Here is a 25780-nt window from a genome sequence, read left to right as displayed (position 1 = left end):
GTCTGCTTCGCGCGACCAGTAACTTGCCCACTATAGCCCGGCGGATATCAGATAGGCTACGCCCACACTGAAAGTCATCGTGACCTTTGAAAAAAACTATGTCAAATGGCTCAACTTGCCCCATCTGTGGGGTAACTTGTGCCACCGTCCGGGGTAAGTTGAGCCACAAAAACTATGTACAAAATGTAGGCGGGAAGAACCAGGATGTCAATTTTTCATTTAAAGTCTTTTCACTTGCTAATTCTCTATAAATACTAACATCTTCTAAAAGTAAAAGAACTGTCATGTGAATTTGCTCCTTTCTGTCTGCATATCAATGGCTTTTTACGTTGTTTTTTTTTTTATTATACATTACCATAAGAATTACCATGGCTCAACTTGCCCCATGTTGGTTGGCTTAAATTACCCCAGTCCGAACTTTTTGCGATATTTTCACATCCACACATTTCTTATGCATCCATCATGTAAAAGACTATGACAAGAATGAGAATCCATACCTGGGCCCCGTCTTACAAAGAGTTACAATTGATCCGATCAATCGTAACTCTATGGAAATCCATCAGTGTCATAATTTTTTCTATGAAACGTTTGCAGTGTCCTTTGTATGCAAAAAGAAGTACAGTGAATTTTCAATAAAACAATGAATGCATTAATATACATCATAGCTAGAAAATATTGTGAAAAAACATGCATAATAGTTGTTGACATTGCTGGCCGTCCATAGTTGCGATTGATTGGATCTATTTCACACCCTTTTTTACTTTTACTTTAAAAAGCACTTATCTATTTCACCCCATTTTTTACTTTTTTGGCTGAAATTTTTATTTTTCCCTCTAAAAAAGTACTTTTTGTTTCAAAGTTGAAAACAATGTGGTGGGGTTAAGGGTTATGCAATGGGTCATCAATACATGACACCACCACAATGTCTGACTCATTCATTATTAGCCTGGGGGTGGTGGCTCAACTTGCCCCTATGCTCAACTTACCCCGCCTTCCCCTATAAATGACCCATTCGTCGCAAATGAGGGCATCAAAGGTCTAGTTGTCTCAAGTTGGGGCTTGAGATTGTGGTTGTTACACTATGAGAGGCCTACCTTACCCCAAAGTATATATTGAAAGTCACTAGCAAAGTAATACTGAATTTTGGATTTCATCTACATGGATTCCTGAATGCAGTCATTATAAGGTGTCACTCTTAAGTGTAATGTAAGCACACTAAATTTGCTATATTGTCATGATCATTATTTGCTTGAAGAGTTTTAGACTACCCTGATCTTTACATAGCACCACATACTCTAATTCCAATAGGGTAGAAATGTGCTGAATGAATATAATCAACAATTGACATGGTGATGTGATTGATAGTTTGATTTTTAGTGTAGTGTTCAGTTCAATATCAACAGTCCTCTTTCTTCAGTCACTGTGCAGAGTAAAAAGTGACTTATGAATGATAAGAACATTTGCCAATACAGAACACATCTAATGAGTCAATACTCAACCAATGTAAAAACCAAAATGTCATGCTGGTTTTATTTTCGCTGATTTTGTGAATCCAACCTTGCTAAGTTTTCCTCTTATGCATATTACCATTGTTGGATGTGGAAAATATAACAAACTGTGAATAATAGGCCCAAATTAGTGAAAATATCTCAAAGCCAAGATATTTGATTGTGGTATACTGCACATTTATTCATGTGTATTGTCTTGTGCTGGGTGCTTGACTTTGTCAAAATCCTGTTGCCTATGATTGCAGTGTAACACAAGAAATAATGCAATCTTGTTTGGTCCACAAATCATTACTGGCTGTGTTGGCAAAGAGTGACCAATAAGTGTATCAACTTTACTACTTTCTAAACTATGAATAGCTCTGAAAAAAAATTGAACATACTAAGCCATGTCACTTCCTACAAACTGATTTCAGCATATTTTGCATGACATCACTTACATCTTGTGCATATCCTCTGCAGAGTCTTATACTTTGGCATGGCACAATATCATGGACAACTGGTAGTTATTCACCTCATTCTAACTACAGGAGTTGATTTTATAGCGTAGTAAACACAAAATACTACAGATGCCTGATAGGATTCTTCATAAGAGACTATCCTCTTAGTTTCTCTGACACATCACTTATTATCAAGAAGTGAACAAAGACAGCATGAAATAATAACCCTACAATATACATCATCATCGTCATCATCCATGCACCTAACCCACACAGCTGCATGTTGCTAAACAAAGTAATACTGCAACCAAAAACATGTCTTTTTCTTCCTTAGAAACTACTCTTCTGTTCAAACTAGAGTGTGATCTAGTTTAGCTAATTGTCTTCATGGTGCAGAGATGAAGCTGCTACTTGGTGTCATCATAGAGAATCACAGTTGTCCAGACCAAATAGGTGGTTACTTTGAGTTCTGGTAGCCACTGGGATGAATCAGTCTTTATTTTATCATTAGTATGCCCATAACATCCCATCATTTTGTCTGTTTCTTCATGGGAGGGTAGTGATGTCAATGTCTTGATATTTCTCCATTGTGATCTGCTTCATCTGTACAAAAGATCAAGAATGTGAAAGAATGAAAAATGACAATGAAATAACATGGAATTGATGAATGTTGCACATCCATGTAAATGCTTTCAGAGAGCCAAGTGATCACAAGAACATTATGCCTCTTATTCTCTGATGATGATTTATTCAATTTCCCTTAACCTTTTAGTGGCGGATATGAAGCAGTCTTTATTTAGTCCCAAAGAGCATGAACTTATTATCAATAAACATGAACAAATCACCCCAAATGCTAAATCATTGATATTCATCTATACTTTTTCAGACATCGATTTCTTCTCCAAGTGGTACAGTTTCTTCTGAAAAAGAGGGAATTGGATTTGGAAAATATCAGTATCTTGAAAAGTAAAGACTGAATATTGAGGCAATCATACCTTTTCACAACATACATATTTTAAATAAAATATAAATACATATATAATGAATTAAATGAAATATGCATCAGTTTCACATTGTGAAAATATACAAATTTTTTTAATTTTATCATTTCTCTGAATCACACAAGAATATGTATTTATTCATTTTGTTTTAAAAAGGTCCAAGAATTTCTCTAAAACACATTTCTTCATCTCAAAGAAATAAATTGTTTTATATCAACAGGTACTACTCAATGAGGAACATTTCAAGCAATATATAATTAGAAACTGAATAATATTTACACAGTATTAAAACAGACATATTTAATGATAGTTGATTGGAATATGCCAAAAATAGTAGCATTCTATGTTAGGGTCATTCCATGCCAATTCACCCAATGAATGTGCAATTTTGCACCGACCCTCTCAGAATTTGTTGTAATTTGGTACACATAAAATTCCCCATGGCCCAAGCACAAAACAAAAAAATTAGTCCAATCGGTCCATCGGTTCTCGCGCTACGGCCTGCCCTTTTCTCCTTGTTTTGACAAAAATGGGCATGACCTTCAACTTTCAATGGCCATTGCGTCGTAACTTGTTGACCAATTTTCACGAAACTGGTACCATTCATAAGGAAAATCAGAGAGGAATCCAAAACAAGCATCAAATAATGTATTGGGGCAATTTATAAGGTCATGACCTTTGACCTTTACTTTGACCTTGAGTTTGACCCCCGGACAAATAATTTTTTAACTTGATTTTCGTGTATGTTAATTATTAGTATGATATTGACAAAATATGTTAAAACCAATGATGATATTTTATTCCTTCACCTTTTAAAACTCTTCCAAAAATACCAATTATCTGATCTGAAATTTCACTTTAGTCCCAAATACTGATATTCATGTTAGTAAAGTGTTTACCAGTCCAATGATACATGATTTCTTCCAATCTTAAGTTACAGTATGCAAACAGATGTTAAGAAATTAAGCTCATCGGTTAACAAATGAAACATTGAACATTTATGCTCATGAATAGGTATCTGTTTTGGCATTTTGATGTTGGGCAATATACACTACTCAAAAAAAGTTAAGGACCACTTTTTAAAACGTACATAAAGATTTTATACAAGGTGTTTTATTTCTGGAAATACCTCAGTACAACTGTCCTAAATGTCCTTAAACACGCTGTAATCAATTTCACGCATGGGTGGTTTCAGTTGTTGCACAATGTCTCTCGCATCACTGCACATCCTGAAAAGTGGGCCCCGAGGGGTATCAGCTACCGACATGAAGTGGTAAAAACGAATGTCTGAGTGTCTTTCAGGCAGTTCAGTAACGAGTGTAACGAGTGTGACCACCTCCTGCAGCAATAACGGCTTCACAGCGCTGTCTCATGGAGCTGATGAGGCGATTGATGTCTCTGACGTCCAGTGCATCCCATGCAGCCTCCAGAGCCACACCCAGCTGCTGCAGTCCAAGTGGATGGGCTTCGAGCTGCTCGAGACTCCTCCCCATCATGTCCCAGACGTGCTCTATCGGGTTTAAGTCCGGGGACCTCGCTGGCCACTCCATACGCTCAATCCCCTGGCCCTCAAGGAACTCGGTCACCACCCTAGCTCGGTGGGCACGGGCATTGTCATCCATGAAAATGATGTTTTGTCCCACATTTTCTGCAAATGGCACCACTATAGGTTCAAGGACCTCATCCCTGTACCTCACTCCTGTCATTGCTCCCCCTGGGACCACGTAGAGACGAGTACGGTTGGCGTAGGTGATGCCTCCCCACACCATGACGCTGCCTCCCCCATAACGGTCATGTTCTGCAATACAGGGGTCTGCAAATCTCTCTCCTGGTCGCCTCCAGACTCTCGAACGTCCATCATTGTGGTCAAGGGAAAATCTGCTCTCATCTGTGAACAGAACTCTACGCCATTGCTGTCTGGTCCATCTGACATGCTCCCGGGCCCAGTTGAGACGAATTCTTCTGTGAGCAGGGGTGAGTGGGACACACTGAGCTGGCCGTCTGGCATGCATATTGGCTCTGTGAAGTCGGTTACGGATTGTTTGAGTGGAAACAATCACTCCAGTTGCTGCAGCGAAGTCATTGTTGAGGCGGCGTGCACTGTGAAAGCGGTTGCGGAGGCTGAGATTCGTCAAGTAGCGATCATCTCTAGGGGTTGTCGAAACTGGTCGGCCACTGCGGGGTCTCTCGGAGTATAGCCCTGTCTCTCGGTGTCTTTGATTTGCTCTGCTAATGACACTGTGTGACACGCCCATCATTCTGGCTACTCTTCGCTGACTGAGGCCAGCTTCCAGCATCCCTAGGGCTCTGGCTACATCTGTTTCACTTAGGTGGTGTCTTGGCATTGCTGTTGTAGGCAAGTTGTTGATTGTACAGACTTAAGACGGAAAATGCTTTGGAAGACACTTGTCTTATGGCCCACTGCAATGATGCCAGAGACATCATGAAAGAACTGCATGTGTGAAATTGATGTCATTGTGTTTGATGGCATTCTGGACAGCTGTATCTTGGCATTGCTGTTGTCAGCAATTTGTTGATTGTAGAGACTAAAGACAGAAAATGCATTTGAATCCACATTTGTACCACTTCACAATGGGCCCACTTTTCAGGATATGCAATAATGCGAGAGACATCATGCAACAACTGAAACCACCCATGTGTGAAATTGTTACAGGGTGTTTGAGGAGATTCAAGACAGCCATATTCGGGTGAAACAGATGTAGCCAGAGCCCTAGGGATGCTGGAGCTGGCCTCAGTCAGCGAAGAGTAGCCAGAATGATGGGCGTGTCACACAGTGTCATTAGCAGAGCAAATCAAAGACACCGAGAGACAGGGCTATACTCCGAGAGACCCCGCAGTGGCCGACCAGTTTCGACAACCCCTAGAGATGATCGCTACTTGACGAATCTCAGCCTCCGCAACCGCTTTCACAGTGCACGCCGCCTCAACAATGACTTCGCTGCAGCAACTGGAGTGATTGTTTCCACTCAAACAATCCGTAACCGACTTCACAGAGCCAATATGCATGCCAGACGGCCAGCTCAGTGTGTCCCACTCACCCCTGCTCACAGAAGAATTCGTCTCAACTGGGCCCGGGAGCATGTCAGATGGACCAGACAGCAATGGCGTAGAGTTCTGTTCACAGATGAGAGCAGATTTTCCCTTGACCACAATGATGGACGTTCGAGAGTCTGGAGGCAACCAGGAGAGAGATTTGCAGACCCCTGTATTGCAGAACATGACCGTTATGGGGGAGGCAGCGTCATGGTGTGGGGAGGCATCACCTACGCCAACCGTACTCGTCTCTACGTGGTCCCAGGGGGAGCAATGACAGGAGTGAGGTACAGGGATGAGGTCCTTGAACCTATAGTGGTGCCATTTGCAGAAAATGTGGGACAAAACATCATTTTCATGGATGACAATGCCCGTGCCCACCGAGCTAGGGTGGTGACCGAGTTCCTTGAGGGCCAGGGGATTGAGCGTATGGAGTGGCCAGCGAGGTCCCCGGACTTAAACCCGATAGAGCACGTCTGGGACATGATGGGGAGGAGTCTCGAGCAGCTCGAAGCCCATCCACTTGGACTGCAGCAGCTGGGTGTGGCTCTGGAGGCTGCATGGGATGCACTGGACGTCAGAGACATCAATCGCCTCATCAGCTCCATGAGACAGCGCTGTGAAGCCGTTATTGCTGCAGGAGGTGGTCACACTCGTTACACTCGTTACTGAACTGCCTGAAAGACACTCAGACATTCGTTTTTACCACTTCATGTCGGTAGCTGATACCCCTCGGGGCCCACTTTTCAGGATGTGCAGTGATGCGAGAGACATTGTGCAACAACTGAAACCACCCATGCGTGAAATTGATTACAGCGTGTTTAAGGACATTTAGGACAGTTGTACTGAGGTATTTCCAGAAATAAAACACCTTGTATAAAATCTTTATGTACGTTTTAAAAAGTGGTCCTTAACTTTTTTTGAGTAGTGTATATCAACTCATTATTAGAAAACTGCAATATCCTGCTTTCTAGTAAGCTGTACTCCCCCAAAGTGGATACATCCTTCAGATCCTTGAAGCATCATACATTCTTGATGATGTTAGAGATGGATGATCGACTGGAGAGATAATATTGTTTCTAACTATCCAGCAGGTACATTTATCCATCTTTACACTGCACCCCTATGGAAGAACGCAGTGTCTGACTTTTTTTTTTCAATTTTTATTTTTTCAGAAAGTAGTCAGTAAGCCACTTTTTTTCACAAGACACATCCAGTTTTCCTAATTGCTTCTGAAAAGCAACTTTCAAGTAATCGGCAAAATGCAGTTTCTACATTTTGCACAAGATAAGATATTAAGCATTTTTTTTTTTTACTACATGTAGTCGCTCCATACTATTTTATTTCTCTATTCCTTTTTCATCAAAATGTAGAATGCCTTTTTCAGGCCAAAACCCCCCATATAAATTGTGTTGTTATGTTTTGAGATATTGGTGTAAATGTAGAAAAGCAAATACTCAGTTTCCCATGGAAAAATGCAGTACCCACAGATGAAGAACATGATAATTAAACTCAATGTTATCAGGGGGCCCTCTGTGTATCTAAGGTATTATTTTCCCCTTGAAATACACAATGACACATTATTTCATGGTAATGAAGCAAGTGATAATAAAACTGAATGGAATTCTGGTCCATCTGTAGATACATGTACTGCGTTTTTCCATGGAGAAACCAAGCATTCGCTTTGACTTTCCCAGAGTAGGCCTATCTACGGTACATCTCTTCAATATCTATAAAAAAAAAGAAACAAGATATTTGTTTTGGGAGCCTTAAATAGGAACATATATACTCAACAATTTGATGATAAAAAAATACTAAGAAATAAAATAGTTTTGAGCAGCTTTGGAAAAACAAAAAATGCTTAATATCTCAACTTGTGCAATATTTAGATACTGTCTTTTTTCAATGGGGAGGCAGTGAAAAGGATACCTGCTGGATAGCTAGATACAATATTATCTGTCCAATTGATCATCCATCTCTAGCATCATCATTATAAAGAACATATCCAATGCTGATGCTTCAAGGATCTCAAGGGTGTTTTCACTTTGGGGGAGTACAGCTGACTAGAAAGCAGGATATTGCAGTTCCCAGCAGTTTTTTAGTTTTTATATATTCGTCCAATATCAAAATGCCTAAACAGGTACCTACATGTATTCATAAGCATAAATGTTTAATGTTTCATTTATCAACTGATAAGCTTAATTTCTTTTCATCTGTTTGCATACTGTAACTTAAGATTGGAAGAAATCATATATCATGGGACTGGTAAACACTTTACTAACATGGTTATCAGTATATGGGACTAGAGTGAAATTTCAGATCAGATAATTGGTATCTTTGGAAGAGTTTTAAAAGGTGAAGGAATAAAATATCATCATTGGTTTTAACATATTTTGTCAATATCAACCTAATAATTAACATACACGAAAATCAAGTTCAAAAATTATTTGTCCGGGGGTCAAACTCAAGGTCAAAGGTCATGACCTTATAAATCGCTCCAATACATTATTTGATGCATGTTTTGGATTCCTCTCTGAATTTCCTTTTGAATAGTACCAGTTTCGTGAAAATTGGTCAACACGTTACGACGCAATGGCCATTGAAAGTTGAAGGTCACACCCATTTTTGTCAAAACAAGGAGAAAAGGGCGGGCCGTAGCGCGAGAACCGACTGACCGATTGGACTAATTTTTTTTTGTTTTGTGCTTGGGCCATGGAGAATTTTATGTGTACCAAATTATAACAAAAACTGAGAGGGTTGGGTGCAACCACTGGGTGAATCCAGATGGAATGAACTGTTAGTCAAAATATAAACAGTATCCAACAGGGTTACCTATAAAATTTTGCATATTTTAGAATGAACTGACTGAAAAAAATAATAAAGTCAAAGCCTGCGGCAAAGACAAACCCAGACAGACACAGTCACATTATGAGATTAACACATATATGCATGAGGCCTTCCTTACAGTAAATCTAAAATTAGAAGGGGGACTGTATCCTGACCTAATGCATGCTCCGTCACACTCCTACACAGCATCTCTAATCTATCTGTGATGTCTGGTTCCCCCAGGGAGTGAAGAGGTGTTTCTACCCTGGTTAAGGGTGGATGTTGTGGTGAGTAGGTGGGCGGGGCTGGTTGCGATGAACGTCGGTGGTTAGGGGCTGATTTTGTCCTCTGTACCATGGAATGAGGGTTTCCTCCAAGAGACTATACAATACAATTAGAAAACAAACTTTTTTATATTCATAGAAAAATACAAAATGTCATCGAAAAAAAAAAACAAGTCTAACATCAATACAAACTATAGTTTCAAGTCAAAGCTCAAATTTCTCCAGCATGTTAGGCATATCAGTATGCAAAAAATGATGAAATATACACTACATATTTTATCAAAGCTTTGTCTTCATTGTTTATGCTGAGAATACAACAAAATACATTTTATGCTTCTACATTGTAATTCACAATTAAAGACAATTGTCATGACATAAATGCATGTATTCTCTACATAAATATCCTAAATAGTTTCTCTTTTTCAATCTCGTCCCAGTCATACAGCAATTTCATCTTTCCTCCTATTAAACTTTGAGCCCCCCCCCCATCTCTCTCACTTTCTCTCCCACTCATGAGTCTACTGCACTTATCTTTGAAATAAATCATATTCAATATAATGATTTAATGAGACTTCACATTTTCTAGTCTCCACATGTTCCCTGTGCATTTCCTGTCTATTCTCACTGGGTGGCTGCTCACGAGTTCTCTATCACAACTTAAAGGGAAATCATCAGTATTTCTTTTTTCATATTTCAGATGACAAATGATGTACTTAGCAGAGGTAAACTGTATGTGAAATATTACAAGGCCATTTTGAGGGTGTGTTAACAGAAAAAAGTACTTTCCCAACTACAATAGTGTTACTTGAAATATCTCAAAATTTTGGTTGAACCGATAAAAAAATGTGGAAAAATTCATGTTATAAAAGTACAAGTTTCACTTTGGCACAAGGTCACTTAGAGCAAAATCAAACAAACTTGTACAAATAGGAATAATCATGATGTACTTTTTTACTATTCTAAAATAGGTGCTAATGCAGTTATGTGCATATATATGTACGTATAATATAGGAGGTTACAAAGTAGGTTCATTTTTTTCTCAATAAGCCATTTTCTTTCCAGAGGCATGTTTGGTCAATCCCCAAAGTGAATAATGTTGATTTTATCATTAAATAAATGTAGGCCTATGACCAAATTTATCCACATATAACCACCACACTATTAAATATACCTTGCATATTTATTATATTCATAAAGTCAAATCTACAAAGCCCTTCTCTACCTCGTCAAATATTATTCATATGCATATGTACAGCAAGAATTTTGAAATATCAAAGATGTAGAAACTTATCCCATTACAGCATTTTAATCATGTCTGATATCAAATTCCATTAGTCTGGTAGTTAATTTGAGAAAAACTTGACCTAACTTTTCCTTACAGCAACATACTCATGTGCATCATGATCATTTTTTTTTTCGGGGGAGGGGGGGGGGGGCGTGGGAGGGGTCAAGAAATACATTATTTATTAGGAAAACAAAAAAAAGTTATTGCAGGACTAATTGTTGAATGATTCAGAAACTTTTAATACAGAATAGGCATCTTTAATAATTATTCAAGAATATCAATTTCTCATCAAAATTCAAAGCTGATTTTGTCTAATATCCATTGCCATTTACTTAAAGCTCATTCCGTTCAACTTCCATTGCCTTTTATGTATATTTTGTATGTATAATGTATTGTGAGACCTGACCGTCTGGCATGATTAGGTCCAGCTAATTATTGTTAGATCACAGGAGCAGGAAGGAATCCCCATCATAACCCACTGGTCTTCAGGGTGTGCCATAACTGCCCCACCTTGTGACATGAATGCATAGTAATCCATACAATATTTGCAAAAAGGCTATATTTTCTGAAGCTCTTGGGCGGGACTTGGGTACCTGGGATTTCATTTAGTCACCAGCCTACAGTCATGTTAGTTAAATTAGTAAAGCTATTCAATCAGATGAACAGATTTGGATTTATGTAACATAACTTTGTGAATCTCCCCACAAGAAAGAGAGCTATTTCTTTAAATGCAAGCGTGAACAATGTGTGACAGAGATAAAATAATGGATGAGTGACAGACAGCCTTTGAACTTATATCACAAGCAGCTGAAAGCCTTCATACCACAGAGGTGTAAACTAGAACAGACGGTTCTGACAAGTTCACATACAGATCGGGAAAGAGAGAGAGAGAGTTAAAGAGAGAGAGAGCAAGAGAGAAGAGATAGAGAAAAAAAAAACTTGTATAGGGAGGAAGATGATTCACATAATACTGGGTATTAGTAATTTTCACTTCCACATTAGCGATGAAAGAGATCCTGTAAAATGGCGGGTTGATTGTCACATGATGGTAGAGTGCATGTGACATTACTCCCTCTTTTTATTACCCTCACAGGGGGCATGTGAGACAGTTTTCTTGAAAATATCATTTTGCAATTCTCTGGTTTAATGATTGACCCAATTATCAACCTCAACCCTACCACTCATAATGTGCTGACTACTTTAGGGGAAGGGTAACTGAGAATGGGAGGAAAGAGGGGATAACTCATCAAATTACTTACAGCAAAGTTTTTGAAATAATTAGAAACATTCAGAAGTCATCGGAAAATAAATAATAGTTCTTAAAATTCTAATTTATTGCCTTCTAATTTAGCTGACAAATAAAATATTGATTATTTAGAATTGAACAACTGTGATGTAAACAGTGTACTAATAATAAATAGGATGGACTCACCTGTCTGTGAAGGTACATGTTACTACCAGGTGATTGCCTGTATGCCTGACTAGGGCTACCCAAGCTACTCATAGATAATAGAGGGTTGAGATGGGGCTGTGACATACCCCCAAATGGTTGCCTACTCACTGGTCTTCTACCCCCTACTGATACACCTGTATTACCAACACCATGCTCATTGAATGCTCCTGAATAATGACTCCACCTGTAACAAACCATCCATGAAATCAATTGGTATATCATATATGGTCTAGTTTCATCATTTGAATGTTTAGAATTTTCATTGTCAAACTTATTGTGATTTAATAATTTAAAGTTTCTTTGTTATAAAATCTGCAAAAATTGAAATATTTTTTAATAATTCATATTTACACTTTTACAACACAAATAGTGAGAGACACCAGCTCTTTAATTTGCATATCACAAATCATGTGTGAAAATAAGTTAAAATTTTTTAAAGTTCAATTTTAATCAAATTTTCAGTCCTATGATTGTTTGATTTTCCTCTATTTATTCAAATGAACTTTTTTGTTAGGGTGGACTTGACCATTAATGACTTACTTTTTACATGCACTCTATTAAATATCGTCTAAAGTAACAAAGGTTAACTAAACCACTGCTATGAAAAAACAACCCAATGTCTTTTTCTTTCACATCTGCTTCTTAATAATATGACTCAATATTTAATTTCAATAAGTAGAATCAATCACTTTACTGTTTATATAGATACATGTAGATAAGGAGTTCCTGCTGACTTAATTCTGATGAACTTATGGTGCACATCCATGTAAAGTATGTAAGCAATATTCTCGTAACAGACAATATCCAATGAATAACATAGAATTAGAGATCAACTCGTATGATTGATGGCTAAATACACCACCTTTTGATGGGTAGGCTTTTTAAAGATAGCTTCTACGTAATTGTTCAATTAGAAAATAATATATTCGGTGAAAAAGGGACCGCATTGAAATCCTAGTTAATGCAACCTGGCACACACTCCACTACCCCATGAAGCTACAAATTGGTTTTGTATGCAAATCAGCATAAATCTTATCTTTCCCACTCCATTTGCCTTGCAAACCTCTAATCCTTTGTAAATCATTTGTTTATGAAAAGTCAGGTACCTGGGTATTCTGATAGAGATGAATAACAAATAATAACCAAAGATGTCAATACTTTTGAGGATATGAAACACAAAATAGGAGCCTCCTTTCAACTAAATATGAATACAAAAAAGTACATGAAGACTAAACCATCTGACATCCTTAAGGGAGAAAGTTTAACAAAAATGCCTTTTCACAATCTACTCATAAAATATGCCTCCCTGGGATTTAATTCAAAAACAAAAAGCATCCATATAGTAATAAAGGAAATTTTCACCCTAATCTTAAGTAAGTCTTTAAAAGGCAATAAAAAAATAGCAATGAAGGTTTGATAAAAATCCATCAAGGGTAAATAATTAGAACCATGTTTTTTTTTTTTTTTTTTTTTAGTTTATATTAGTTTAATTCTGTTGTCACTTGAGAGCCTTTCCAGCATATACAATGCATCATTAATTTTGCAAACTGCCATATTTCAACAGTCTATGATGAAAGAATAAATTTTGTATTTTCATGTAAGCATGTATGAAATATGTGTAATTACATAAAGTACAAGTAAAAATAATTTTGTTTCTGAAAAAGCAAGTTTCTGGAGTTCATTGTATATTGTACAGCGTGCAATGCAGTTTGGAGGTGACTTTACAGAACTAAATCTTTAAAAAAAATCATGAAATAAATAATGTTTCTTGATGGATTTTTGTCAACCTTTCATAAATATGCATCCCCTTTAAATTGCTGTATTGATCCTTACCCTCTTGTCTGCTTGCTATCAATGGATGACTTTCTGGCGTATGGGTTGGGACTGAATTTTTGGCAATTCTTTCTCCATGATAAAAGCTTGCTCTTCTGAGCTGATGTGAAAGCCTCATGGTTATAGCACTTGTCCAGAAGCTGCAAGTACTGTGTTATCGTTTCCTCATGAGGTCTAGGGGACATCAGTAGTTGAGTACACACTATGGAAAACAAAACAAAAGTATAGTAATGTCTTCTCCCATCTTTGGAGTTTTCAAAAAAATATCTTAAAAAACACTTCTTTTGTATCAGTAATCAAAATATGTTTTTACTTTTTTATTATTTTCATTCACATAAAAAGCTGTGAAAAAACTTTGTAAGGAGTAAGTTTGTCATTGTCATTTTCAATCATTTCCATTAGCAATTTAGAATAATCAATTTCTTTCTTGCTATTGACAAATTAAAATGGCTAAACTTGAAATCAAAAGCAGGTCTGGCATATATTTTCATAATTATTGTTATCATTATGTCATCACCATCACCATCATCTCTATCATCACCATGAATATCATTATTCATTAATTCATTAAAAAATACATATATATATTTTTTTTGTAACTAGTTTTTCACATAACTTTATATAGTTTCCTTCGTCAGTTTGATATGAGTTACTGAGTGTGAGGATGTCAATATCCTGTCTAAGAGAAATACAAGAAACATAATACTCTAGTTCTGAATGTTACTCATCCAAATCACATGTCTCATAATTACTTATGTTGATCTCTATCACCATGCTATCACCCTAAGCCATCAAGTAGGCATAAATTTTGATCTTTTGTTAATAGGAAAGAGTATCATAACTTCCTTTTTTTATGGAAAGGGGAAAAGAATTGAGGGGAGAGAGGTTTGTACATGCTCATTTGCTTCCACTGCTACATTTTGTATTTAAGATAAATTTTAAGCAGAACTTATACTCGATCAGTCTTATAAAAATGGCTTACAAATAACATTGTGATGTTATATGTATTTTCTATTTTATATAGCTACTTTCTTTGATGTCAGTAGCAAAGTTGATGAATTGAGTACACTGATTTCTCATACAACGGGCCACAAGAAAGTTTGCCTTGACAAATTCATTCAAGGCAAATTCACAAATACATGACTGATTTTTAAAATGGAACCATTACCTAGTGTTTTAACAAAATATCATAATTTGCAATATAACACAAGTGAAAAATCACATGTGATAAGTATATTTTCAGAAGTATAAATTGTTGCAGGTATCAAAAGCAGTGTAATTGGTGGGTGAAAAATTCAAGTCCATATTTAACTGACATTGCAATAAAAAGTGTAAATGATCAGTTGTTGAGATGGTAATATACACACTCATGATTCCGCACTTTAATGTCATTTAATAAAAAATACAGACAGCATATCTGATATTGAACTAATCATAAATTGGAAATTTTGCATTCCAATGATGGTGATCCATGCTGTTGCCAAGAACTTGATTTGTTTTCATATAGAATTACAGTTTTCATATTTTATGAAGTTCTTAACTGATGTCTTTTTAATTTTATATCATCTTTTTCCAGGACTAGCATATCCAGCAAAAAGATCATATGGAAAAAATAAATTGAATATACATTGTAAATGCTCATGATAGTTATGACTGGCAGGCATTTCTGACATGTTATTTACTCATCTAAAAATCATTTGAATCACGTTTATTTTCAGAGAAATGAGAAAGAAAAGATCTGCATCCATTACAATTTTTTAATATCATCATTCAATCAATCATATAAACACATCATCACAAAACTAAAATCGCATATTGATGACCACAATGACTTTATAGTACCTTTGAAACATCATGAACTTTATAAAAGTAGCAGAATGAATGTAAATCCAATTATATAAAGTTGAAAAGAGAAGTCCTACTAAAAGTTGATCAATTAACATTAATACATTTGTTTCTTAGAAATAGAATGTAGATTAGGATTTACTTCTGCAATTTTTGAATAAAAAAATAAATCTATCATTATCAGGTTAAATGCCAACATTTTCTATCACCATAGCTCACATGAGGTCTATCACGTACACTTGATATAGGGATTATTCTGTCATGAAAAGGAAACTTCGTAACTTAATTTAATCAGGCCTAATATATTACATCCATACCTTTTTGGCATGACTCCCATGGCATTCTATATAAGGTACTGAACAAACTTTTTGAAGGGGAAGTGACAGCAACAGAGTTTAACATAGAAGTGACTTGTTTGCCCACTATGCTCTACGTATGAGTTCAGGGGCTGGGAAGGGATTGCAATTCACAAGTGATGGATAATGAAACATTCTATACAGCTGAGAAATTACTGGCTTTATGGAGTAAGACAAAAATGTCCTAGAAAATGTTACATTGTGTGAAGAAATAATTACTTAAACACGTAGACCTGTATTCTAAATTCGGATTTAATTCAAACTCTGGTTTAAAGTTATGGTTTATCTATGGAAAGAAAGTTGTGACATGAATGTTTAACAGTAGAGGTTCAATGTATCAGCTTATTTGACTCTCTCAAAAACATTATTAACTGCCTGGGAAGAATTAGAAAAGAGCACAATAAACATGAGAGACATTCAATGTAAACAAAACTTTGACACGTTTGGCTTCCCATAATTTTAGCACAGCGTTAGGCTATGGTCTGAGTTAAACCCAACTTTAGAATATGGGTTTAACACTTCTATAGCTGCTCAAAATGAATGAACCTATCCCAAGCAGGACCTTTCACCGATAATAATAACAGGGTGATTTGCCAACTATAAGTAATGTCATTGTTAAAATCAAGTTTTGGGATTGATTTATATCTCAGTTTTAAACCAATTCTTCCATACTAATTCACCTGGATAAATGTTATTATGAGCAGATATGAATATCAATGAGAGCACTCACACAGGTGACACAACCTTTGCTCCTGTGATAATTAATCTGGGCTTTATTTCGTCTGAGATCTAGGGTTAGGGTTAGCCTTGCAATGTGTTTTATGTTAGGTTTAGGATAGGGTATAGTATAGTATCAAATCCAGAGTTGAAGTTGGTCATTTTATTTATGAGTGGAATTTACAGCGGAGCAATTGTCGCCAGAACAGATGTCATGGAACCCTCAAACAATCCCATTTGAATTAGGAATCATTCCATTTTGATTGTCTAAATCAGAGTTTAGAGGGAGGAGAAAGCAATCCAAAGTTAATGTTAGTTTGCAGGCTAAAGATTAACAGGAAGTTGGTAGTTCTGTTCTAGTACTGAACTTTATAAAGGAAATGTTTGATCATTAAATCAGAATTCTTAATATTTTCTCAATGTTTAAGAGTGAAAGTAACCACACTGATAGATACATTGAACTTAAGGGGTTTATAAAACATTTTAAACAAAGATTTTTAGTATAAACTGAACAAGTAAATATCTTGAAAAGATGCGTGTGGCATGCATATAATTACAAGACCATAGAATATCACCTTGTTCGTTTGACATAAATGCACACAAATTTTTAACGTATGATGTCTTTCCCCCTTTGACCTTACTGGATGACATTCAAAATAAGTCAAGTCCCTTGACAGAATCTACCAAAATATTAAAGTTATAAATGAGGGTATGTGGAGCTTTATCACCAGATGTAAAAAAGTTGTGAATTTATTACATTCTTAGATGTATTGTTTTATTTCTGAGGAAATGGACCCTAGTAGAATTTGGAACATTTATACTTGCCCTCATGATTCTTACTGCTGACTGATCAACTGAAACATACCCTACCACTGATGATCAAGCTATTTTGGGGCTTGGAATGTCTACCTTGGCAAGGGTAATCACAGTCAATCTACCTTGATCTATATTGCTCTGATTTTCAACATGACTATCTAATGTTTAGAATATTTTTTTTTAACTTTCTACATGAATACTGTATCAAAAATATTTGTTTTGGAGCAGAGTACTATCAATCAATTCCAATCCAAGCTATAACCTTTTCTGATCAAGACCTACCAGGCCTGATCAAGTTGTTAAGATTGCAGTAAAATCCTAGCAAACCAAATAAAGCAGTGAACCCAGTGTTCAATGGGGCTGATCTATCCCCCCCCCCCCCCCCATCATGCAACATACATGTATCAACAGCTATTCCAGTCGTCCACATGGATGACTAAATCTTCTTCCTTAAGTTCAGCCAAAGCACTGTGCACACCATCCATTGCCTAGGTAAGGTAAACAAATACTTCCTACAAACTTATTCAAGTTCTCATATTAACATTGGAGGTGACATCATAGATCATTTAAATTTGCCATATCTCTTTCATTCATTCATTCATTCATTCATTTATTATTTTTTCCAACAAAATTTATAATGCAATAATTACAATAAATAAAACATAACATCAGAAAATATAAATGACATAAATATTCAAATAAACCAAATATAAAGAATATACACCTGATACAGAAGATAATATTTCCAATTTGATAATAACAATATGCAAGATATGTTGGAAAAATGGAGTGGCCCACTGAAAAGCAAAGCTTGTAAAGTGTGGACCACTCAAGAAGAAAAAAAGTATAACACTTAAATCTATATGGGCCACCCACTTGATCACCCCCCCCCCCCCGAGCACTTACTTTTTCCCATGAACCTTGTAATCTGTCCTGGTAAGTCTCCCTCCTGTACTGGCATAGAACCTTGTTCAGGATCTGAACCACTCTCGGGTCTCATGTCACCCACCACTCCTGCAGGGTTTGTACTGATATCCTCAGGCCTGTTGCTACTGCTACAATGTTCTTTGGGTTTGAAGGCATGGATGGGTGTATTAATGATATTCTTGATATCATTGAGGGCATTTCTCAGGTTCTTAGAGCTACCTGTTGACATGATATCCTGTAGAATGGAGTGAGAGTATGAAATATTTTAGTGTGTACCATGCATTGAGAACCTAGATTTTCTGGAGAAGGCATTTCTTTAACTGTAAGAGAAGTTGTAAAAATATGGCTTGAAATAAGATATTAAGACTAATTTATTACTAGTAAAAATGACCTCAAAGCAAATTGATTTAATAGAACTTAATAATTAATCAACCAATGAGATCACATAGGATAGTTCTACAGGAATAATAAACTGTTCATAAAAATTGTCATTAAACTTATTGTTTTCCTTCAATTCACATATTACTATTATTATATTAAATTGAAAATGCAATAATAATGGCTGATCCTATAAATATTACTAACAAGGTACCATACCATTCAACCATTAAGAAAAAATATGTATGGATGATTTGTTGAATAATTATTTGTGAGGTATTTTATTTGTTCAATTTCTTTATTCAACAATGCATGTCACTGTGGAATCAGCTTTAAGTGAATTTGACACTATAAACACAGAAATGCGTGTTAGAATTAAAACAAGGTCTAATAGTCTACCTCTGATAAATAAACTAACATTTGATACAAAAATGTATTTTATCATGAATTTTACAAATTGACTGGATCTCGTATGATAAGCTCTCATTTGCCCAGTAAGTTGTAATCATGGGTGTTTTCTCAAATATTCTGGACTAAGAATATGAAATTTTAAAAAAAATATGCAAATTAACTTTTAAATTTCTAAAGTCTATTTTTTAATAACATATTACTAAATTTAAAAAAAGAGACTCTGACACTTCTAATACAAATGTAATGAATACTTTATATTGCACAGGATATATACAGTATTTTAGTTATATTGGCAATGTATTTACCAACATATCGAACAGAACATCAAAAATTTAAATAGAAAATTTTATGAAAAATATTGAATTGAAAACTTTCTATCCTCATAAGGAGTTCCAGACAAGAAAGAACATGAAACAAAGTTTACTTCACATGCTTATCAATTCGATCTAGTCTGACCTTTTCTAGATTTCTGAGAATGGGTTGCCTCTCTTTCAACTTCTGTATACTGAGCATGATCTTATTCCTCGCTCCTTTTGTCACATCCTGTGATAAAATAAACACAATCATAATAATCAATTCCCCATCACATGATGACCTCAATCAAAACATACAGGGGAATAATGTAAATGATAAAAAAAATAATAGTTTAAAATAATGAAGGGTACGAATGATTGGGTTTCACATCACATGATTCACTTAACAATGGTCTGACTGCCACAAAGTCAGAGAAGATCCTTGAGACATTATATGGCATTTGATCTCTCAATGTCATCATATGTATCAAGGGTTGTTAGCTAAGTATTTTGACATAAATTGACATAAATTTCCACACTTTTCCTTTGACGATGATCATAATAATGATGAAGGAGATGATGATCGTGATGATGATTATCATCATCTCTATTAACATCATCATCATAACCATCATTACTATGATGATGATCATGATCATGGTCATCATCATATCATCATCATCTCGATCATCATAATCACCACCACCATCATCATCATCATTATAGTAATGATGGTTATTATGATGATAATAATGATGAAAACATTATAATTATATTCTTATTAATTACCATGTCTTCCAGTTGCTTTTCAGTAAGTGCCATCATTTCATCATAGTCTAGACTTTCAAAAAGATATGTATACTTGTGTAATCTCAAGCTCTTTAGCCATGTTGGTACATCTGTCAAGAAATATAAAACATTGAATTTAAATCAAGTATCAAAATAACAAAAGGGGAAATCATAAACCGACATCTAAACTTAATATCAACTTGACAAGATTGCTATCTCCTTAAAAAACAGTCAAAAGTTTAATTAAAGCTCAATAATTTGATAAGAATATCATCTAAACTTAAATAAATACAAAAGTAGTGCCCTTGTTTTTTTTTTTTTTTTATCAGTTCGAAAATGAAATTAAGAATATTTGAAGATATTTAGCGCACACTCTCTCAATTATATCTTTTTTCTTTAAAAATAATTTCCTTTGGGCAAAGATTTTACAAACCGAGTGTTTGCATATATGACAGTTAGATACATTTCATGAAAAAAATTCTGTCCTTTCCATGCATTATGAATGGTCATTAATTCCCCAAATGAAAACAAAAAATTAGATGGGATCCTGACAAATAATTTTCATTGAAAAACGCAAAATAAATTCACAAAAACAAATTCCTTTCATATCATTCACATCATAACAATCTTAGGATATACATGTACACATAGTAGCATTCGTTCTTCTCATGCACATTAATAAAAAATAAAGTGTAATAAAGGCAACAATAAAGTTATACTATATTCTAGACCAACTTGATACCCATAGACTTTCATTGTTTATTGTTTGCTGCCCTACAACAAACAGAATTAAGATTATCTAACAAGTAATTGGTCTCGGGCATTGTGAATGAAGCTTCTATATCTCCCTCTGAACAGGAAACTATCAAATGACTCATGAATTTGGCCTTGCCATAATGCAATCAGCTTTGACCTATTTACATAATACAAAATACTTTTGTTTGAGGCAATATGAATAATAAGTTCATTTTACATTCTTTAATTCTGCGCAATTTTCACAGTTCAAGAGGTTGCAACATATTCCATACAGTATTAGCCTTCATATTAAAAAATTAACAAAATAAAAAGAAAGTAGTTTTGCTGAAATCACAATGGTGAATCCTTTAACAAAAAAGACTTTAATCATGTAGTTTACAAAATGCTGGGAAAATACTTGTCATGAAAACAGAAAAAACATACAGCACTGCCATCAGAGACCTTTTCAAACTTATGTAAATTTATAACCTTATGCCATTAGACACCAAAACAAATTTTTAACTTAATATTCAACTGCTCACCTTTCATTCCACTCTTTTCTTCTAAAAAGCTATTCCTCTTTCCTTTCGGATGGCTATCTTCTGAAAGATAAAATCAAATAATAACAATAATAATTCTAAATTGGGATTTTGAATCCTGGACAGTCTTCTTTTAATTGATTTTATTAAAATATAAATGTGAATAAAATGAAATTTTCAGCTGCATTCAGCTAAATAAAGAGTTGTATATTGCAAGCTGATAAGTCAAATCAGTAGAATGATATCTGCCTAAGGTTTGGTATACAAATATTACTTGAATGAGGAATCTTGGGGTTGTGATAAATCATTGAGAATTCTCTTTTTCGTTCTTCTGGGACACACTGCACATTAAGTGGAATAACATTATAATCATTCCTATATCCTGTCATTTCACTTTAAAGATACACGTAGTTGCAAGCCAGATAAGCAAGTTCAGTCTATACATTTAAATGACAATAGTGCTCAGTATTATAGGCCTACATTTCTAATGTGCTATTTTTATATCTGAAATGATATATAAATCGTCGCTTTCCTGCACAAAGGCCGTTAGCGTACTGCGCGTCGCCTTCCCGCACAAAGCCCGTTAGCGCGTAGTGTTCACTGCACGATAACGGTTCTTTCGCGTGAAGGCGACGCGTAAACGGCCTTTGTGCGGGAAGGTGATGAAATGTAGATTTTTAAATGCCACATACCTGATGAAGGTCCTGTTACATTGACAGCTGGTGGTGCAGACATGGTTGTTGTAAGAGGCTGATGAAAAGAGTTTGACCCTACCAACAGTCCACCACCTCCTCCTCCACCACCACTGCCACCACCACCTCCATCACTAATCCCACTCCCTTGATACCAATCACCACACATCCCTGTTCTCAGGAGCCCTGTGGAGGACCCCTCTGACACCTGGGGAGCATAAGGGGATGGTTTCAGGAATGGTGAAACAAGCTGGTCTGAACCAAGCTGACTTGGGTAGCATGATGATGGGGGGAAGGACTGTTGATCATCAAACTGGTTGATCCATTTACTTCTCGGGATTTGTTCTTCACAGCTGAGAGCCGGGTGAATGACGAGGTATGTGAAGAGCTGATGTGCTTCGTTTAAGAGGATACCATTGTCCTGCATGTAGCTCAGGATCTCTGGGATGAGTTTGAGATACTCTGTTTTGGCCTCTGTACTGCTTGGCTGGAGGAGTGGTAGGTGTGAAAGAACCTGAGCCAAGGCTTCCTCTTTGCTTTCATGGTTCAAGCCTCGTACAAAATCTGTAGAAGAAAATAAGTTCACAGTTTTTTAATTTCTCATCTGATGTGGAATGAAATTCTACATCACAGGAAAGACGAAATACTTGAAGGCAATCTAATATATACTTTGTCATCATATGTGAATAAAGCATCATGATTCATATTCTAGATCTAGTCGAGTCAGAATCCAAAATTTCAGTGTCATTTTGGTAACATTTCATTTCAGATTTTTAACAGCAATTATTATAATTCAAAAGACATGACAGTAGAATACAACACTCCAAGTTACTTGCATTTTCACCACATACCAGCGCTGGTAGTAGTATTCTGTTTAAAAACACTTGTAAGCCTAAAATATGGGTTACGCTGCGTTCATCACTGACTCGAATCCCATGGCATCATCGTATTTCAAAGCTGTAAGTTCTCATTTTTTTACAATTACAAACTCGAGAAAAATTTGGACCAATAATTACACTGAGTGTATTTCCTGTTCAAATTGAAACAGGACTCTATTACACATTTTGGACTAATTTTCATTAATTAGCCACTTTATTTGGCGCAGCTTATCACAATGTAAGTCTTATTTGCATGAAGAAGTATGTAATATGTTTTGCCATGCAAAGTAACCATATCCAAATAAGAGGCTGACTATACAAATCACACAAAATATGGTCTAGAGCAGTAGGTTTCCGACCATTTAAGCACTAAACATTGCCAATGATATTTTTCTATGCAAACTATTTCAAATATCCAAATTTGTAATCTGGAAAACAGGAAAACAATGTAAATTAACTTTCCATGTAATCACATCTCCATCCACATAAGAAGACGTCTTAAAATTAGAGCCCCTTTTCGAGGCTCACAAATTTTGTGTTCCTAAAGCAAATACTATTCTTCCATTAAAAGTACATCCCTCTTGTAGAGTATTGTCGTACGTACATGTATCAAGAGATATTACAAGAGTTATTACTAATACATGTAGTGCATGATATGTAATACATGTGGAATATGACTGATATTCTATGAAATAAAGCCATCCAATATAATTATTACTAAAAAGTAAAGATATTTAGAGCATCATGTCTCTTATTAAAATAAGTTAATATGGCCCCCACTTCATAAAATAATTTTGATTTAATATAGAATTTCAACTTACAAATATGTAGCTCATTATGACATAATATACTGTACATGTATGCGCACTGCATTGCAGTGCTCATTGCCTGCATCAATGTCTGATTTGCATATTAGCGCATATGCGCATTTGACCATGCAATACAGTACCCTAAAACAGCTAATTTTGTACTTGGCTTAGTTATAATATATGGAATATTCGTCAGATTGTGTTGCTTTTGCACTATATACTCTCAGACATATATTTCACAGGTAAATCATGCAGTCCAAAACAAACTTTATTTGATGATGATGATGATGATAATAATGATGGTGATGATGATGTCAAGTTTTACCCAGGGATGAAATGCATCGTTAAAACACCCCATAAACATGTAATATAGATTATTTGCAGTCCCCAATAGTACAAAGTTTTTTTTTTCAGCTTCCAATAAGGTCTTTAACAGACATGAGCATGAATGCAGAGGAGGAGGCTTCTCGCTCGTCTTAATAAGAAAGCTCAAGAAAATTGCTAGCTCACTGCCAATGCAGGTAAATGTATTTACCAGGCATCTATATAGAGCCCTGGAAAACCCTGATTTGAAAAGCCTTTCAATCTGAGCTTTTGTATTCACAGGAGATGATACGTCAACAGCAAGGGTTCATATGAAATAAGGATGCAAATATGTCGTGGTGAGCACCCAACAGGTAATTTATAACCATCTTTTATAAGCTTTGGTCAATACAAAGGATCCATCTAAAATATTTTAAAAGCATCAGTGAACACCATAGCAACTGTCACTTTTTATCAGTTTTTCTTCCCCAAAGCAATAACAGCTACATGTGTATTCTGTTGGCCATGGTAACCATACTGTATATCGCATTGTGTATTAGGTGGCTCTTTATATTCAAACATGATATTTTTCACATAAACGACATACATATATATGCTGATAAATATAGAAATCCATCAATACTAAAACGCTGACAATATCAATATGATTCAAATGTAATTTAGGTAACTTTAAAGGATAAAGCATGTGAGGTTTCGCTGTGGTTTGGGTGTTTTTGGTTACAAATGATTAATTGAATTATAACTACATGTAGTATAGCCCATTTCTACAATAAGACAAGCTACCACTTTAAGCACTAAATCTCTCTTTGCTCTATAATTCAGCTGCAATGTACTATTGTTAAATCCCAAAATTGTCAATGTGTATAACCATCCATGTATACAGTATTGCACATTAAATTAGAAAACCAAAATGAAACAAATTCTTTGATAATGTATTAGACAATTTTGGTGTAGCTTATTCTTAAATTTCATTCATATCACTGTATATAATCCTCTTATAAATGTGCTTAAATTCTTTTCATTCCCTTTGACATTTGGGGCAGAGAATGAAGGTGTGCGTAAATATTGCGCATACATGTACATACAAACAAACAACAACAGCTTCTCTTCATGATCGGGATTAGATTAATTGTTTACAAATTCAGTGGTTAATTAGTATGAAATCATATTAAGCTGAACAAAAGAGAGTATAGAGGGTGTGTGATTACACAGTGTTGCAGACTGGCTGAAGTGAACTATTTCCTGACTGGAGGTCATGTCAAAATGACTCATTTTCAATATGTCCTGCCTCGTGAGGAAACAATAATCAACCTTTCAGAAAGTTTGCAATTGCTATTTCTGTCTTTGAACTATCAAGTATTTGATCTATTGGGCTAAATATATGTAAAACTATGCAATAAAATCACAAGCTTATTGGCTGTTCAACAGTTTGACTTTTCCTGCCATATTACTAACAAGCTAATTGCTTAATTTTTATCGAACATGTACATGTAGGCCTGCACATGTAGGCCTGCACATGAAGTAGGTTTACTATTAAGCTTTTTCGGTATACCGGTATTAGTAATACCGTTCGGTATGAACGGCATACCG

At 35.6% G+C, this 25780-nt stretch overlaps 1 protein-coding gene across 1 annotated transcript; it reads right to left on the bottom strand.

The window, feature by feature from the left end:
* Window positions 1-748: 748 nt before the first annotated feature.
* LOC129265133 (protein Smaug homolog 1-like) lies at window positions 749-23764 on the bottom strand. Its single transcript, XM_054903123.2, has 9 exons — window positions 22180-23764; window positions 21491-21550; window positions 20214-20323; window positions 19588-19674; window positions 18322-18577; window positions 13682-13883; window positions 11828-12032; window positions 9003-9207; window positions 749-2548 (listed from the first exon to the last, which is right to left on the bottom strand). The coding sequence occupies exons 1-9, from the start codon at window positions 22604-22606 to the stop codon at window positions 2511-2513; spliced, it is 1590 nt and encodes a 529-aa protein (XP_054759098.2). The 5' UTR covers window positions 22607-23764; the 3' UTR covers window positions 749-2510.
* Between the last annotated feature and the right edge of the window lie 2016 nt (window positions 23765-25780).

The sequence above is a fragment of the Lytechinus pictus genome, chromosome 7 (genome assembly GCF_037042905.1).
Source record: "Lytechinus pictus isolate F3 Inbred chromosome 7, Lp3.0, whole genome shotgun sequence".
NCBI classification, from domain to species: domain Eukaryota; kingdom Metazoa; phylum Echinodermata; class Echinoidea; order Temnopleuroida; family Toxopneustidae; genus Lytechinus; species Lytechinus pictus.
Note: the sequence above shows the minus strand (reverse complement) of the source record. Positions and strands in the feature narration are given on the sequence as shown.